This window comes from Procambarus clarkii, chromosome 79 (genome assembly GCF_040958095.1).
Source record: "Procambarus clarkii isolate CNS0578487 chromosome 79, FALCON_Pclarkii_2.0, whole genome shotgun sequence".
Taxonomy (NCBI): domain Eukaryota; kingdom Metazoa; phylum Arthropoda; class Malacostraca; order Decapoda; family Cambaridae; genus Procambarus; species Procambarus clarkii.
The window spans coordinates 21,918,283-21,936,603 of record NC_091228.1 but is presented as its reverse complement, the minus strand read 5'-3'; the positions used below and the strand labels follow the sequence as shown (position 1 = coordinate 21,936,603).

General features: G+C 54.7%; 1 protein-coding gene across 4 annotated transcripts in view; it reads left to right on the top strand.

The window, feature by feature from the left end:
* The window catches only part of LOC123764541 (thymidylate synthase), a 71,682-nt gene that overhangs the window by 26,047 nt on the left and 27,314 nt on the right, over positions 1 to 18,321 (top strand). For all 4 annotated transcript variants that reach the window (XM_045752522.2, XM_045752521.2, XM_069314582.1 and 1 more), the window contains exons 5-6: positions 2,539 to 2,822; positions 9,758 to 10,000. In XM_045752522.2, coding sequence (XP_045608478.1) covers positions 2,539 to 2,822; positions 9,758 to 10,000 — 527 coding nt within the window. The remainder of the gene's footprint in view (positions 1 to 2,538; positions 2,823 to 9,757; positions 10,001 to 18,321) is intronic.

The following is an 18,321-nucleotide window of genomic DNA, read 5'->3' as shown; positions in this document are numbered from 1 at the left end:
AAACACACAGAGACACTTGACACACTGGTACCTAGGAAGGCAAGGTTAGATTAGCATAATTAAGGTTAAGTGGGAACAATATTTCCCGGCACAGGCCCCCATAACTCTTTGTTACCTATCGTTCGTTACGGCTCGTGACCCTACAGCAGCCAAGCTTTAATTACGTCTAGGGATACGAGAAAACTGCTGTTCTCAAGAGCGGGTCACCAGTATAACCCCTTGATAAGTAATGAGCACATAAATAAAAATCTTCCTTTAGGACTGAAGAATAGATACAAAATATTATATAGATATATATTCAAGACAGTATAATATAAAAACACAGATGGTCAAGTTAACTTATACAACAAACAAAGGTATTGTCCTTCTCCTAATATAGTATAATAAAATATGGCACAACAAGAAGTAACAGACTTATCTCCCACATGTTACTCTTCCTGGTCCCCCGACGCTACTGAACTCTCGCTCTGTCGCCACCCACATTCTCACCTCCCGTCTGCCTCATCCCAGGATGAGGGATGGAAACTAAGGACTTTTTAATATTTAAAACTAATTGAACAACCACTTGTTCTCAAAACACACAAGAATGCAAATTACAGATAATAGTTACTTACAAAATATATAAGTACAATGCCACCTGTTTAATTACAGTAAATAAACAATTACCTAACTAAATAAAAGTGACATCTGGAACTCCCAAACTGAACAGGTCCAGCTTTCCTGAATCAAACAGGTAATAGACGTGTGCAAAGCAACCGCGCTCCTGTCTCCACTGACGCTGCCACACCACACGATAATTTACAAAAACACAATGTGTGTACATATACAGGCAATGATATAATAGAATAAACAAGTTATTTTAAATTTATATACGTATTCTGCTAGGAGTACGTAACAGATGCTTCTTCCGCGCGGTTCCGCAAGCCGTCTCGTGCGTTGTTTTCCCTCCGGCCTGCTCATGCGCCGCCTGAGCAGTCCTGGTAGTTGGACAGGGTGCTCTCCTTCCTCTCATCTCCTCGGTTTGTGGTGGCCCCTTCGGTTCAGGTTTGTTTGGCGTGAGCTCTTTTCTTGTTGGAATTGGCCTCTAGGGGTTTCTGCTCTTTTGATCCTGGTAGTTCTTCTGTTCGTTGGCAGCTGTCGCCTTTTCTCGCGAGGTATGAGACTGCTGCTTTCCAGAGGGGTTGTTGATGCTTAGTTGGTCTGGCCGGGGGAGCATCGTGTGTTGTTCGATTGTGGCTCTCCGCCGTTTCCTGTGCCCCACGGTCTTGGTGGGCTTGGGGCGCGGTTTGTGTTGACCAGTTTCCCTTCTTCCCTGTTCCAGGGTTCGGGTCTCCCAGGTTGTCCACTGGGTACAGTACTTCGGTCTCGCCCCCCTGCGGTCTATCCTTGGGTCTGTCCATGGCTTTTGTGCGTATGCTGTGTTGGCGATCGCCTCCCAGGTGTGTCCCTCTTGTGTTATCTTTGGGTACGTAGCTTTGGGGAGCCAAAGGGGCTCCCCCCAGAAAACCAGTGTTGAATGTAATGAAATGCCATTTTCTGGGTGAGACCCGGAAGCTCCCTGGCAATCCTCCTCTCCCTTCGGTTGGCATTTTTTCGCGTGTTTTTGAAATCCAGCCTCAGAACTGGGGTGTGGATAGCCGGCATGAGGGTCTTGGGTGCCCCCCTTCCCCCTCCCGTGGAGGGGGGAGCTGCACAGACATGCGACGCGGTTACGTCATGTTCGTTTACTCATTTTCGTTTGCGGAGTTCTGTCCACTAGTTCGGCTTTCAGTAACAATTTCTCAACTAAAATAGGGGGGATTGTTTTGGGGCACTTACCTTTCTGGGTGCCTGACCCGGTCGATGGCAGACGTAGAATGCTTCCAACCACATAGGTCTTTCTATTGGCCATTGCTCCTTGTGCCTCTCTGAGGGGGGCCAGGTTCTGGCTCGTGGTCCCCGGTAGGCGTAGAACTTCATTTACATTGATTGATGCCAAAGTCTAATATATCCATATCAGCCTGGATAACTCCAGGAAGCCTCCGGGTCTCACCCAGAAAATGGCGTTTTATTACATTCAACACTGGTGTTTTTCGTCTGTCCAAATTCAATATGTCCAATTTCTACTTTCCAATTGGGCTGAACATCAATATGTACTAGGGTCATCATCGTCACTATATGTACAGTACTACCTAAATAGGAGGATGGGCTTCATAAACATACAGGATTTGTGTGTATCAATGTTCTACATATTTTTTATGTAGAAAATTCTCAAATGACACACAAAAGTTCAGCACTGCAATATAAATTCCTGTGAGGGTTTCAAGAAAAACAAGTTAAATTTGAAATTTTATTTTTTCTTTGCACCGGGGATTGTTATGTAAAATAAAGTGCACATTGCAGGGGTTAAGAGGCATAGATTCTATGAAGTTGCTAATGGAACAATTATCTGTACAATAAGATTGGAGATTTGTTCCAAGGTAATATTTTTTTTTTTTTTTTCAAAATAATGTTTATTTATTGAAATAAGATATATTTAGTAAATACATTATTTGTTAGGTATCTTCCCTCTGCTGACAACGAAGAGGGTGTTTTGGCGTGGTGTTGTGGAAGAGCTTCTCTGGTTTATCAAAGGTTCTACCAACGCAAAAGATCTGCAGGAGAAAGGTGTCCACATATGGGATGGAAACTCTTCTAGAGAATTTCTTGATAAATCAGGATTTACAGAGAGGGAAGAGGGAGATCTTGGCCCCGTGTACGGCTTCCAGTGGCGGCACTTTGGGGCGGCGTACGTGGACATGCATTCTGATTATGCTGGACGTGGTCTTGATCAACTGCAGCAGGTTGGTGACCATGTATTTCTTAAGTTAGTTTTTCACATCTATATATATATATATATATTATAGTATTTTATTTACTGTATATCAAATGGAAATATAAGTATTAAATATTTGTTTGGTAACGTGAAATTCAGTAAATTATTAAAATTATTAAAACTTTATTGTTCAAAAATGATTTGGAAAGGAATTCCATTCCTGCATAAAATTGTTATATGAATTTGTTAAATTGCAATTACTTAAGATACATCGCTCGGCTGCTTGTGAAGACATCGACCATAACAAAATGAAAATACTGTACAATGAAAGGATTCAATGTGTTTTTGTTTACTGTATTTTTATAAGGGTTACATTGTATATCTTACTAGAATGTGATTGCTGCTAAATGTTTGTATTTTGCCATCATATTATAGTTCTTGAATACTGATAATAAATTGACAGTTAATGAAATGTTTGAGAATTTAACATGCTGTGACAAAGTAGATTTTCTGTGTAGAGCCCCGTCAGCTTCATGAAGCTATCAAACTGACATGTGCCATATAAGTTTTTGTGCCATCAGTCCTTGGAGTTCGATTGCCTACTGGGGGGCCACAAACCAGAATCTAGCCCTCTCAAAGAGGCAGAGGGAACAATGGCCATATGAGCTCTCTATTTAGAGTTTGTCATGTCTGCCATCGACAGGGAATACCACCAGAAAGGTAGGTAATACAAACCTCTAAAGTGGTTAAAATTGCAACCTACGTCCAAACAGAGCCAAAGAACTCCCCCACCCTCTCATTAGAAAACAATGAATTGAACATGTCATCCAACTAACGTGCCCGCTCTTTAGCGCGTCACCCTTCCCTGACGGGGAAGGGGGGGACCCCTCTCAGGTGAGCTGGCCAAACCACCCTCAGTTCGTCGACTGATGTGCCCGGTGTCACAAATCATCTTTGGCCTCAAACTTTTGTCTAGCTTTGCATTTGTGACTTTGTCAGCTGTGTTGTGTGGTGGCCAGGTGTTACTACAAGTATACAAGGCTGCATGCGCCTAGGGTTCCCTTCCCTAGGTGCCCGGTAAGTGCTTTCCTTGTGAGTCATGATTATCTTCCCTGGGTTGTTCGGGTCTCACTTCCATTTGAGGACTTCATCGTTTGGTGGTGTTCTCTCCCTTTGGGTCTGCCGGGGGTCTTGGACTTCTCGTCTTGCCCCAGGTAGGGAGTGAGTTTGTGTTGGGTGGGACGCAGTGTGGCCGCCACAGCTTCCATTCAGCGGCAACCGAGTATTCTCTCTGGGGTCTGGTTAGTCTGTGCGTGTTACACAAAACTATGGGTATAAATTGGATAAGTTTAGATTTAGGAAAGACCTGGGTAAATACTGGTCGGTAACAGGGTTGTCGATTTGTGGAACCAATTATCACATAACATGGATAGGCCTTCTGCAGTTACCTTTTATTCTTATTTTCTTATGTGTTGCTTTGGGGTTCTTTCTGTGGGAAGCCCCTACGGCTCCTTGGAAGCTTATCGAGCTAATGTATGTTATATTAGACTGGGACATTAGCTATGGAGTTCTGCCCTACCAGGGACCAGCGCCAGAACCTGGCCCCTTCAGAGAGGTTTCAGGGAGCAATGGCCTTGGAAAACCCCCCTGTGGTTGGGTTTTTTCCTTATCTGCCATCGACTGGGGTTAGGCACGCAGAAAAGTAAGCATAACAAAACAAACCCCACATGGTAAGAAACTAAAACAAAAAACCGAACAGAGGTAGAAACTCCCTACAATCCCAAGGAAACAAGCAAACATCACACTTTACTGCCGCTCCGCTCGTCCATACAGCACTCCCCTCCATAAGAGGGGGAGGGGGTGGCTCCAGACCTCACCTCGCCAGCTGCCTAGCACCAGTTCATAAGCTAACCGGGACTGACGCTTCTCTGGCCTCGGTTTCCTAGGCGGTGTTTGCCTTCGTAGCGTTCAGTGCTGTGGTTTTGTGTTGTGCGGTGGCCAGGTGTTCCTCATCAGTACTGGGGCTGCATGCGCTTAGGGGATTCCTTCCCTGAGCACCCTGTGAGTACTGCCCCTGTGTGACAGGTTTATCTTCCCTGGGGCATTTGGGAACCATTCCCGTCGAGGCTCTTGCTGCTCGGCTTTTGCCTCGCCCTTGGGCCCAGCTGGGGCTTGGGACCCTTGTTTGGCCTTGGGTAGGGTGTAACGCAAGGTGTTGCACGGCCTGCCACCTACGCGGCGACTGGTTCCTGTTGCCTCTGGGGACGGTGTACTTTTGTGGGGTTTTCTTTTGTTTTTATTTTCATTTGCCTGGTGGGGGTCTGCCTAGTGTGGCTATAGTTCCACTGGTAGTGTATGGTGGCCCTCTGCTAGGCTCCCGTGATTGTACATGTCGCAGGGGTTTTCAGTGTTGCGTCTACCTCTTGTTAGCTTTGGGTGTTTAACGGGTTAGCAACACCTTGCCTGGGCTTCCCGTAGCAGGCAGTCAACGGGCCCTGGAAAACCCTGTCGGGGCTCGGTGGACCATTTGATGTGTCTTCCAGGTTCCATCCCGCCTTGTGTGGGTTCATTGGTTGCTGTGCCCTTGTCTCAGGGTGACAGTCGCCACTTTTACCTCCATCATGTTGCCTGTTGGGTCACAGATACCTTGACTCAGAGTCTTGCGAGTTGTGTTCTCTGCTTGTTCTCCAATACTCTCCTGATGTCATTACTGTTCAGAGTACAGGCGGCATCAGCGTTGCAAGCTCGGTTTAGGTTGCTGCAACGCGCTAGGTTGGTTTCCCACCTGGATGCCCTAGGGCCACCCCGTTTTGGTTAGGTGCTGTTCGCCCCTATCCCTCCCTGTTTCTGACTCTTGACTGTCTGCGGGTTTTGGGGTCGGGGCGGGGTTTAATTAGAGCCGAGACTCGGGCGGCTTCGAGGGGCTGCCCCGTTCGGGTTGGGTATGGAGATTTTCGAGCCTGTTCCCTCCTGCCAAGGCTTCTTGGTCTTACCAGCACCGCTTTCTTTGCTACCTTTTCCCCTGGACTCTTCCAGGGAAAGAGTCCAAGGAAGACTTGGAAGAAGAGGAAGACTTCCTGTTGTTGTTGTTATAGATTCAGCTACTCGTAACAAGTTCCAAGTAGCACGGGCTATAGTGAGCCCGTAGTGGACTTACATGGCACAGGAGCTGTGCTGTGAGAGTGGAAGACCAACTTCTTGGCCCTTTTCTTTAAGGGCAGAGGGCGTGGAGGACAGCTGTGCCCCGGGGTTTCTGTTGCAGGTTCCCGGTCTGTGGAGGATGCCCACTAGCAGTTCTGGGGATGTTTGCCCCTGCCTGGGTCTTCTGCTTCTGAGCGGGATTTTTCGTCCCTCTAGTCTGCTTACTTCCCATATTTGCTGGCATGTTTTCGGCTCTATTGTGTTGGTCGAGGCTCTTTTGTTTGGTCGCCATTTTCTTTCTGCGGGTTTCCCTGCTTGGCCACCAGGGCGGTGCTGCAGTTTGTTTACATGTGCCTGGGTGTGGGAGCTCGCCTCTTTTAGGGGTTTTATCCTCCTGTTGCCAATTCTTTGCTTTTTCTGGGGTGTTCTGCCCTTCTTCTGTTCCTCTGGGAACTCTTGGGTGCTGGTTTTTACACCGGTTTTTGCGTTTTCTGTGTTTGGGTCTGAGCCCAGGTGTTTGGGTCTGAGCCCAGGTGTTTGGGCTCAGTGTCCCTGTCTGTTTATGCTTGCTCCCACACCTTGTCCCTCAGTATTCAGTCCGTTTCGGCCATTTTCCTGGGGGGTTCTGTCTGGGTGCTGTGCTTTGCCTTTGGTGGGGTGCCTGACAGCTGAGTGGACAGCGCTCTGTATTTGTAGTCCTGAGGTTCCGGGTTCGATCCCCGGTGGAGACGGAGACAAATGTGCAAAATGTTTTTTCACCCTGATGCCCCTGTTACCTAGCAGTAAATAGGTACCTGGGAGTTAGTCAACTGCTGCAGGCTGCTTCCTGGTGGGTGTGTCAAAGGAGGCCTGGTTGAGGACTGGGCCGCGGGGACGCTAAGCCCCGAAATCGTCTCAAGATAACCTCTAGATAAGATGGTGGTGTATGTCCGCCAGCAAATGAGGTGGTTTGGGCTCCCCCGGGTTTGATTCCGGGTTCCTTTTGGTTCTTGGGTTTCGTTCCGGAGGTTTCTTCCTCTTGGGCCCCTTTGTGGGTTCGGGGGGCTTTGTTAACTCGTGTGTGACCTGGTTCTGCCTTCTGGGATTCCGGGGTCTTCCTGGCTTGCAGGCTGATCTTTTTGGGTCTTGGTACGTGTTGTGGTCGTGCTGGGGCCTTGGGTTTTGTTGTTGAGGTGGGCCTCTTGATGCGGTTTTTGTGCTCTCTTGGTGCCTTCTTTGCCTGGCCGGCATGGTGCTCTGGGTCCACCGGTTGGCGGCTTGTCTTTTTCTTTTCTTTCTTTATTTTATTTTTATTTTTATTATGTGTATATATGTATATATGTGCAAGTGTGTGTGTGTGTGTGTGTGTATTTATATATACAGTACTTATATGTAACATGTATATACAGTTTAATAACAGCAAAAGGAGTGTGGGGAAGAAGCCATTTTGGTGATGGGTGTGGCAACATCTGCATGATTTGTTATGTTGATAGGGGTGGCCACTATGCTCTTTGGGCATTATACCAGCTTAGTTGAACAGTTATGGTGAACAAAACATGTAGATACTTATATATAACGTCTGTATATAGGGTAATAACACCACAAACAGTATTGCTGGGGGTGAAATTTTAGTGCGTCTGACCTTGAATGTGTGAGGGAAGCAGCCGCCACCTGACTGTGTGTAGCGACGTCTCTTAGTGCCTGAACTATGTCAACTTAGTTGTACAGTTGTGGTGAATAAAACATGCAGATACTTACATATAGCGTCTGTATATAGTGAATAAAAGCAAAAACAGTATTGTGGGAGGAGAATGTGGGTGAGTCAGGTGAGTTGAGGGAGGGAGGAAGCAGCAGCCAGTGGTGGGCTGCCAGTGGCTGCCACTGCCACTCAGCATGCCAACTTGGTGGTTCGTTATGGTGAACACGAATGTAGATACTTATATATAACGTCTGTATATAGTGAATAATAGCAAAAACAGTATGGTGGGAGTAGAATGTGGGCGAGTGAGGTGTTGAGAGAGTGAGTGGCAGCGAGTGGCTGGCTGGTGTGTAGCGGTCACTCCTCGTTGCTTTTTGACTCATAATAGCAACTTAGTGGTTAGTTATGGTGAACAAAACATGCAGATACTTATATATAACCTGTGTATATAGTGTAATAACCGACGAAGTATTTGTTCACTGCTTGATGAACATAATTGAATCAACAATATGCACACCATATTTTTCAGTACAGCGATGATTCACTCATTTTATTATATAAATATATCACACTACACACTATTGAATAATAATACAGCAAAAAAAAATCAAAAAATCAGTCAGAGACATTGAAATAATTAGGTAATTATCTCTTTGTGGCAACTCATGCCTGACAGCTGGTGAGCAATAGACCGTCTGGGACGCATGCTGAGTCAGCGCTTGTTTTTTGCCAGAATTTCCCGCCCTATAGCGGGCATTATATGCCACTTACGATTTTTTTATTATTTTTCCCATGATCAGAGAACACAAATTAACAGGTTTAGAAGAAAAAATAATTTTGTTTTTGTTTTTTAGTATGCGCCTGTGGGTGACAAATGCTAAATAGCACAGAGCCACACAAGGGTTAAACATAATACAGCAGTACAAAACACAATCAAATCTGCCCATAGGAGGAAAGCAGCATGTAAAGGCTTTGGGAATAATGATGTCTGACAACTTAACATTTAGGGAGCATAACCAAACAAGTATGGTGTCTGCCTGAAAAATGATCGGATGGATTACGAGAACTTTTAAATTCAGGGATCCCATCACAATGGTTGTACTATACAAATCACTTGTACTGTCCTGTCTTGAATACTCCTCATTACTCACTTCCCCTTCAAAGCAGGAGAGATAACTGAAATAAAGGGAGTACAGAGAACATATACGGCATACGTAGAAGCAATAAAGCATCTAAATTATTAGCATCGTCTCAAAGCTCTCCAAATGTACTCACTAGAAAGGAGACTGGAGAGATATCAAATAATATACACGTGGAAGATACTGGAGGGCCAGGGTTCCAAATCTACATAACAGCCTGTTGGACCAAGCTGTCACAAGTCAAGCCTGGCTTCGGGCCGGGCTTGGGGAGTAAAAGAACTCCCAGAACCCCATCAACCAGACAAATGTGGCTCCCCACAGAAAACCAGCGTTGAGTGTAATGAAATGCCATTTTCTGGGTGAGCCCTGGAGCCTCCCTGACCCCCTCCCTCCCTCCGATAGGCAGTTTTCATCATTCTCCGAACTGAGGATCGTGCGGCCAGCTCGCATGAGTGGGGTCCCCCTCCCTCCCCCTGTCGGATGTGGGTGAGGAGCTAACAAGTGGGTGCACTAGTTGGTTGATGTGTTGCTTGTTTCATTGTTTTCTATTGGGAGGAGTTCTTTGGCTCTGTTCAGATGTAGGTTGCAATTTTAACCAGTTAGAGGTTTGTAATGGTTCGCCTACCTTTCTGGTGGTATACCCAGTTGATGATAGATCTGACAAACTAAATATAGAGCGCTGATATGGCCATTGCTTCCCTCGTCTCTCTGAGGGGGCCAGGTTCTGGCTCGTAGTCCCCGGAAGGCACTCGAACTCCAAGAACTGATGGCACCAAGGTAATATGGCATATGTCAGTTTGATAGCTTCAGGGAGCCGACGGGGCTCACCCAGGAAATGGCATTTCATTACATTCAACACTTTTTTTTTTGTCTGTGTTTCAGTATTTATTTATTTTGCAAGTTTTTGCTCATTAGATTTTTTATTCATCCATATTATGTTAAACTTTTCCCATAATTGTAATTCCTTCAAAGTTTCTGTAGAAGACTTGAAACTTTACCTTACAGGTAATTGAGACCATTGAGAAGAACCCTGAAGACCGTCGCATCATCATGTGTGCCTGGAACCCCACAGATGTACCCAAGATGGCTCTACCGCCTTGTCACTGCCTCTGTCAGTTCTACGTGGCCAATGGAGAACTGTCGTGCCAGCTATACCAGCGTAGTGCAGATATGGGCCTCGGAGTGCCTTTCAATATTGCTAGCTATGCACTCTTGACTTGCATGATTGCTCATGTTACAGATTTGAAGGTGAGAGATCTTGCTTTTTTAATTTTCTGGGCATTAGTGTTTTCTTCATTTGTCTGTGCAAAAATAATCTTGAAGCACCATTTGTACTCTTATTGTTACTAATATATCATTTGCTAAAGAATTCTGCACAGTCTTGTATTAAATATTAATACTGTATGTGAGTGTACATGATAAACTTGTGCATTATAATATAACCTCTGCTGTGTTACCTCTTCAATTTTTTGTACAATGAACAAATCCATAAGGACCGTGATAAGGGTTTGAACCTGCGTCCGGGATGATTCCAGACATGCCTTAGTCGACTGTGCCATGACATGGTTAAAAGGATTGCAACCTGGAGTGCTGTTGCCCTCACAAGGCCAGTAGCTTCTCCGAAGCACAGACCGGGGTTTGACACAATGGTGACACAAACACCACGCTTCCTCAGTGGTGTTGCACCATGCTGCAATAATTAGATTCCATAATTTCTACTCCAAATTAGTATTCACACACATAAATGCAATATCTAAATATTTGGAGGGTGAAAACAGCACTTACATGGGGGTTATTTTATCGCCTGCAGCGTTACGACATGGCACCTATATTAGGTATTATCTGAGCTCAAATTAACAACCAAACAAGGTAAAAATGCTGAACTGGTGTCCGTGATTCTGGTAAGCTGCGTCCTCAATCTGACATTCGAGGATGTAAGGATGCCTTCTAGATTGTAAGATTTGTAGGGACCACTTCGGAACACCTTACTGCTAGTTGATCTAATATGGTGAGAGTCCTCTTCCTTCCCGAAAGTCGCGCATGCGCATAGCTCCCAGTAGGGGCCCGAGCATGAATTATATTTATTCATTAAAGCTAAACAGGGAAGGAAGTGTTTATGAATACTCTTTATAACTCGATTAAATCCTTTATGTGGTGATGTTTGATTCTCACAGTGCAGGTCAGTTAGCACTTTCGCCTGGGCATGACGCAGCATTGTGTCATCCGTTTACTGTCGGTAATGACGGGCATGTCGCAGCATTGCGTCATCCACTTTAAATAATCGCCAAAAATCAGGTTTTTATCCGATTTTGTTGGGACTAGTTTTAAAATGCGCGCCGATGTCTTCCCATTTTCTTTGTTGCGCCTCGTGGCCTGCAGGTGGCTCGGCACACGCCGTTGGCCCATTGTTTTCGCTCCACTGTTGTGACCGGTGTTGCCTCCCCTCGCATCTCAAACGTGTGAACATTTCGGCTATTTTCTGTGGCTATATTTCTTACTCCGGCTTTAGAAACTATCTACACTTACTCCACGATGGATAGTGATCATGAACAAGGCCCTTCCAGGAAGAAAATTGCGAAAGAAAGGCGTGAAAAGGGCGGGAATTGGGAGTGCAGCTGGAAAGCGTCTGGGCGCTCACTCGCGGCTAATGTGTGGCCCGTCTTCAACTCGTTGGCGGGTGGAGCGTGACCAGGTTTTTTATTTTATATGCTAATGTTCCTCTAGAGAACTCTATTGCGAACCCATTGAGACCAAAATGAAAGACCTAGGACGAAAATTGAGGTGACCAGAGTGAAAAGAGTGAACACATTTTATCGCTTTTGCGCGCTCCTGGGTAACTCGTTCGCACTTTCTCTGTTTGCTGCAGGTAATTAGCCGGGCTTTTGGAGTTTATATGCATTTAGTGCTGTAGAGAATTCTATTGCGAACACAATGATACCAAATTTAATCTCGGATGAAAATTAAGGTGACAAAGTTGAAGAGTATACACTTTTCAGAATTTACGCGCACTCCCGTGAAACCCTGGGACCCAAATCGCACTGTTGAGGGGTGGCGCGCGGGGTACGCCAAAGTGTTAATGCAGACTGTACAAATTAAACGAGAATCCTTTGGAGGTGGAAAAGATTTTAAATTATATTATTTACTGGAACAGCGATCAAGCTGGTAAAGGAATTCCAGTAAACTGTTGTATACTAAAAGTAAACATATTACTAAATAATTATCCTTGATAAAGGAAAGTAAATGGTTGGACTTCTGTTAGATCTACAGATATGTGGAAATTTATTCTCCGTGGGTGGCTGACTCAACACTGCACAATTCTAGGAGAAATTACATGATTTCATCCTAATCGCCCACATCCTAATGCAATGAATTCTATGATACTAAACTATGAATTAGTAATGTTAGTTAATTATTACACTTAGTACAGGAAATGCATCCCATTGTACTAAGGATTAGTAAATGAGTATTAAATAATAATGAAGCCTAATACAGGAAATACATCCTATTGTATTTAGGATGAGAATAATTGTTGGAAATTTCCAACACCCCAGAGGGTGTCCACTGTTCCCCTGAGGGTGTCCACCTGGCTCCCCAGAGCGTGCCCACCTGGCTCCCCAGAGGGTGTCCACCTGGCTCCCCAGAGCGTGCCCACCTGGCCCCCCAGAGGGTGTCCACCTGGCTCCCCAGAGCGTGCCCACCTGGCCCCCCAGAGCGTGCCCACCTGGCCCTCCAGAGGGTGTCCACCTGGCTCCCCAGAGCGTGCCCACCTGGCCCCCCAGAGCGTGCCCACCTGGCCCCCCAGAGCGTGCCCACCTGGCTCCCCAGAGGGTGTCCACCTGGCTCCCCAGAGCGTGCCCACCTGGCTCCCCAGAGGGTGCCCACCTGGCTCCCCAGAGCGTGCCCACCTGGCTCCCCAGAGGGTGCCCACCTGGCTCCCCAGAGCGTGCCCACCTGGCTCCCCAGAGCGTGCCCACCTGGCTCCCCAGAGGGTGTCCACCTGGCCCCCCAGAGCGTGCCCACCTGGCCCCTCAGAGGGTGTCCACCTGGCTCCCCAGAGCGTGCCCACCTGGCTCCCCAGAGCGTGCCCACCTGGCTCCCCAGAGCATGCCCACCTTTCTCCCCAGAGGGTGTCCACCTGGCTCCCCAGAGCGTGCCCACCTGGCCCCCCAGAGCGTGCCCACCTGGCCCCCCAGAGCGTGCCCACCTGGCCCCCCAGAGGGTGTCCACCTGGCTCCCCAGAGCGTGCCCACCTGGCTCCCCAGAGCGTGCCCACCTGGCTCCCCAGAGGGTGTCCACCTGGCTCCCCAGAGGGTGCCCACCTGGCCCCCCAGAGCGTGCCCACCTGGCCCCCCAGAGGGTGCCCACCTGGCTCCCCCAGAGCGTGCCCACCTGGCCCCCCAGAGGGTGCCCACCTGGCTCCCCCAGAGCATGCCCACCTGGCCCCCCAGAGGGTGCCCACCTGGCTCCCCCAGAGCGTGCCCACCTGGCTCCCCAGGGCGTGCCCACCTGGCTCCCCCAGAGCGTGCCCACCTGGCCCCCCAGAGCGTGCCCACCTGGCCCCCCAGAGCTTGCCCACCTGGCCCCCCAGAGGGTCCCCACCTGGCTCCCCCAGAGCGTGCCCACCTGGCTCCCCAGAGCGTGCCCACCTGGCTCCCCCAGAGCGTGTCCACCTGGCTCCCCAGAGCGTGCCCACCTGGCCCCCCAGAGCGTGCCCACCTGGCTCCCCAGAGCGTGCCCACCTGGCCCCCCAGAGCGTGTCCACCTGGCCCCCCAGAGCGTGCCCACCTGGCCCCCCAGAGCGTGCCCACCTGGCCCCCCAGAGCGTGTCCACCTGGCTCCCCAGAGCGTGCCCACCTGGCCCCCCAGAGCGTGCCCACCAGGCCCCCCAGAGGGTGTCCACCTGGCCCCCCAGAGCGTGCCCACCTGGGCCCCCAGAGGGTGTCCACCTGGCCCCCCAGAGCGTGCCCACCTGGCCCCCCAGAGCGTGCCCACCTGGCCCCCCAGAGGGTGTCCACCTGGCCCCCCAGAGCGTGCCCACCTGGCCCCCCAGAGGGTGTCCACCTGCCTCCCCAGAGCGTGCCCACCTGGCTCCCCAGAGGGTGCCCACCTGGCTCCCCAGAGCATGCCCACCTGGCTCCCCAGAGGGTGCCCACCTGGCTCCCCAGAGGGTGCCCACCTGGCTTCCCAGAGGGTGCCCACCTGGCTCCCCAGAGGGTGCCCACCTGGCTCCCCAGAGGGTGCCCACCTGGCTCCCCAGAGGGTGCCCACCTGGCTCCCCAGAGGGTGCCCACCTGGCTCCCCAGAGGGTGCCCACCTGGCTCCCCAGAGGGTGCCCACCTGGCTCCCCAGAGGGTGCCCACCTGGCTCCCCAGAGGGTGCCCACCTGGCTCCCCAGAGGGTGCCCACCTGGCTCCCCAGAGGGTGCCCACCTGGCTCCCCAGAGGGTGCCCACCTGGCTCCCCAGAGGGTGCCCACTTGGCTCTCCAGAGGGTGCCCACCCGACTCCCCAGAGGGTGCCCACCTGGCTCCCCAGAGGGTGCCCACCTGGCTCCCCAGAGGGTACCCACCTGGCTCCCCAGAGGGTGCCCACCTGGCTCCCCAGAGGGTGCCCACCTGGCTCCCCAGAGGGTGTCCACCTGGCCCCCCAGAGCGTGCCCACCTGGCCCCCCAGAGCATGCCCACCTGGTCCCCCAGAGCGTGCCCACCTGGCCCCCCAGAGGGTGCCCACCTGGCCCCCCAGAGCGTGCCCACCTGGCTCCCCAGAGGGTGCCCACCTGGCTCCCCAGAGGGTCCCCACCTGGCTCCCCCAGAGCGTGCCCACCTGGCCCCCCAGAGGGTGCCCACCTGGCTCCCCCAGAGCGTGCCCACCTGGCCCCCCAGAGGGTGCCTACCTGGCTCCCCCAGAGCGTGCCCACCTGGCTCCCCAGAGGGTGTCCACCTGGCTTCCCAGAGTGTGCCCACCTGGCTCCCCCAGAGCGTGCCCACCTGGCCCCCCAGAGCATGCCCACCTGGCCCCCCAGAGCGTGCCCACCTGGCCTCCCAGAGCTTGCCCACCTGGCCCCCCAGAGGGTGCCCACCTGGCTCCCCCAGAGCGTGCCCACCTGGCTCCCCAGAGCGTGCCCACCTGGCTCCCCCAGAGCGTGCCCACCTGGCTCCCCCAGAGCGTGTCCACCTGGCTCCCCAGAGCGTGCCCACCTGGCCCCCCAGAGCGTGCCCACCTGGCTCCCCAGAGCGTGCCCACCTGGCTCCCCAGAGCGTGCCCACCTGGCTCCCCAGAGCGTGCCCACCTGGCCCCCCAGAGCGTGTCCACCTGGCCCCCCAGAGCGTGCCCACCTGGCCCCCCAGAGCGTGCCCACCTGGCCCCCCAGAGTGTGTCCACCTGGCCCCCCAGAGCGTGTCCACCTGGCTCCCCAGAGCGTGCCCACCTGGCCCCCCAGAGCGTGCCCACCTGGCTCCCCAGAGGGTGTCCACCTGGCTCCCCAGAGGGTGCCCACCTGGCCCCCCAGAGCGTGCCCACCTGGCCCCCCAGAGGGTGCCCACCTGGCTCCCCCAGAGCGTGCCCACCTGGCCCCCCAGAGGGTGCCCACCTGGCTCCCCCAGAGCATGCCCACCTGGCCCCCCAGAGGGTGCCCACCTGGCTCCCCCAGAGCGTGCCCACCTGGCTCCCCAGAGCGTGCCCACCTGGCTCCCCCAGAGCGTGCCCACCTGGCCCCCCAGAGCGTGCCCACCTGGCCCCCCAGAGCTTGCCCACCTGGCCCCCCAGAGGGTGCCCACCTGGCTCCCCCAGAGCGTGCCCACCTGGCTCCCCAGAGCGTGCCCACCTGGCTCCCCCAGAGCGTGTCCACCTGGCTCCCCAGAGCGTGCCCACCTGGCCCCCCAGAGCGTGCCCACCTGGCTCCCCAGAGCGTGCCCACCTGGCCCCCCAGAGCGTGTCCACCTGGCCCCCCAGAGCGTGCCCACCTGGCCCCCCAGAGCGTGCCCACCTGGCTCCCCAGAGCGTGTCCACCTGGCTCCCCAGAGCGTGCCCACCTGGCCCCCCAGAGCGTGCCCACCAGGCCCCCCAGAGGGTGTCCACCTGGCCCCCCAGAGCGTGCCCACCTGGCCCCCCAGAGGGTGTCCACCTGGCCCCCCAGAGCGTGCCCACCTGGCCCCCCAGAGGGTGTCCACCTGCCTCCCCAGAGCGTGCCCACCTGGCTCCCCAGAGCGTGCCCACCTGGCTCCCCAGAGGGTGCCCACCTGGCTCCCCAGAGGGTGCCCACCTGGCTTCCCAGAGGGTGCCCACCTGGCTCCCCAGAGGGTGCCCACCTGGCTCCCCAGAGGGTGCCCACCTGGCTCCCCAGAGGGTGCCCACCTGGCTCCCCAGAGGGTGCCCACCTGGCTCCCCAGAGGGTGCCCACCTGGCTCCCCAGAGGGTGCCCACCTGGCTCCCCAGAGGGTGCCCACCTGGCTCCCCAGAGGGTGCCCACCTGGCTCCCCAGAGGGTGCCCACCTGGCTCCCCAGAGGGTGCCCACCTGGCTCCCCAGAGGGTGCCCACCTGGCTCCCCAGAGGGTGCCCACCTGGCTCCCCAGAGGGTGCCCACTTGGCTCTCCAGAGGGTGCCCACCCGACTCCCCAGAGGGTGCCCACCTGGCTCCCCAGAGGGTGCCTACCTGGCTCCCCAGAGGGTACCCACCTGGCTCCCCAGAGGGTGCCCACCTGGCTCCCCAGAGGGTGTCCACCTGGCCCCCCAGAGCGTGCCCACCTGGCCCCCCAGAGCATGCCTACCTGGTCCCCCAGAGCGTGCCCACCTGGCCCCCCAGAGGGTGCCCACCTGGCCCCCCAGAGCGTGCCCACCTGGCTCCCCAGAGGGTGCCCACCTGGCTCCCCAGAGGGTCCCCACCTGGCTCCCCCAGAGCGTGCCCACCTGGCCCCCCAGAGGGTGCCCACCTGGCTCCCCCAGAGCGTGCCCACCTGGCCCCCCAGAGGGTGCCCACCTGGCTCCCCCAGAGCGTGCCCACCTGGCTCCCCAGAGGGTGTCCACCTGGCTCCCCAGAGTGTGCCCACCTGGCTCCCTCAGAGCGTGCCCACCTGACCCCCCAGAGCATGCCCACCTGGCCCCCCAGAGCGTGCCCACCTGGCCTCCCAGAGCTTGCCCACCTGGCCCCCCAGAGGGTGCCCACCTGGCTCCCCCAGAGCGTGCCCACCTGGCTCCCCAGAGCGTGCCCACCTGGCTCCCCCAGAGCGTGTCCACCTGGCTCCCCAGAGCGTGCCCACCTGGCCCCCCAGAGCGTGCCCACCTGGCTCCCCAGAGCGTGCCCACCTGGCTCCCCAGAGCGTGCCCACCTGGCCCCCCAGAGCGTGTCCACCTGGCCCCCCAGAGCGTGCCCACCTGACCCCCCAGAGCGTGCCCACCTGGCCCCCCAGAGCGTGTCCACCTGGCCCCCCAGAGCGTGTCCACCTGGCTCCCCAGAGCGTGCCCACCTGGCCCCCCAGAGCGTGCCCACCTGGCCCCCCAGAGGGTGTCCACCTGGCTCCCCAGAGCGTGCCCACCTGGCCCCCCAGAGGGTGTCCACCTGGCCCCCCAGAGCGTGCCCACCTGGCCCCCCAGAGGGTGTCCACCTGGCTCCCCAGAGCGTGCCCACCTGGCTCCCCAGAGGGTGCCCACCTGGCTCCCCAGAGCGTGCCCACCTGGCTCCCCAGAGGGTGCCCACCTGGCTCCCCAGAGCGTGCCCACCTGGCTCCCCAGAGGGTGCCCACCTGGCTCCCCAGAGGGTGCCCACCTGGCTCCCCAGAGGGTGCCCACCTGGCTCCCCAGAGGGTGCCCACCTGGCTCCCCAGAGGGTGGCCACCTGGCTCCCCAGAGGGTGGCCACCTGGCTCCCCAGAGGGTGCCCACCTGGCTCCCCAGAGGGTGCCCACCTGGCTCCCCAGAGGGTGCCCACCTGGCTCCCCAGAGGGTGCCCACCTGGCTCCCCAGAGGGTGCCCACCTGGCTCCCCAGAGGGTGCCCACCTGGCTCCCCAGAGGGTGCCCACCTGGCTCCCCAGAGGGTGCCCACCTGGCTCCCCAGAGGGTGCCCACCTGGCTCCCCAGAGGGTGCCCACCTGGCTCCCCAGAGGGTGCCCACCTGGCTCCCCAGAGGGTGCCCACCTGGCTCCCCAGAGGGTGCCCACCTGGCTCCCCAGAGGGTGCCCACCTGGCTCCCCAGAGGGTGCCCACCTGGCTCCCCAGAGGGTGCCCACCTGGCTCCCCAGAGGGTGCCCACCTGGCTCCCCAGAGGGTGCCCACCTGGCTCCCCAGAGGGTGCCCACCTGGCTCCCCAGAGGGTGCCCACCTGGCTCCCCAGAGGGTGCCCACCTGGCTCCCCAGAGGGTGCCCACCTGGCTCCCCAGAGCGTGCCCACCTGGCTCCCCAGAGCGTGCCCACCTGGCTCCCCAGAGCGTGCCCACCTGGCTCCCCAGAGCGTGCCCACCTGGCTCCCCAGAGCGTGCCCACCTGGCTCCCCTGAGCGTGCCCACCTGGCTCCCCAGAGCATGCCCACCTGGCTCCCCAGAGGGTGCCCACCTGGCTCCCCAGAGCGTGCCCACCTGG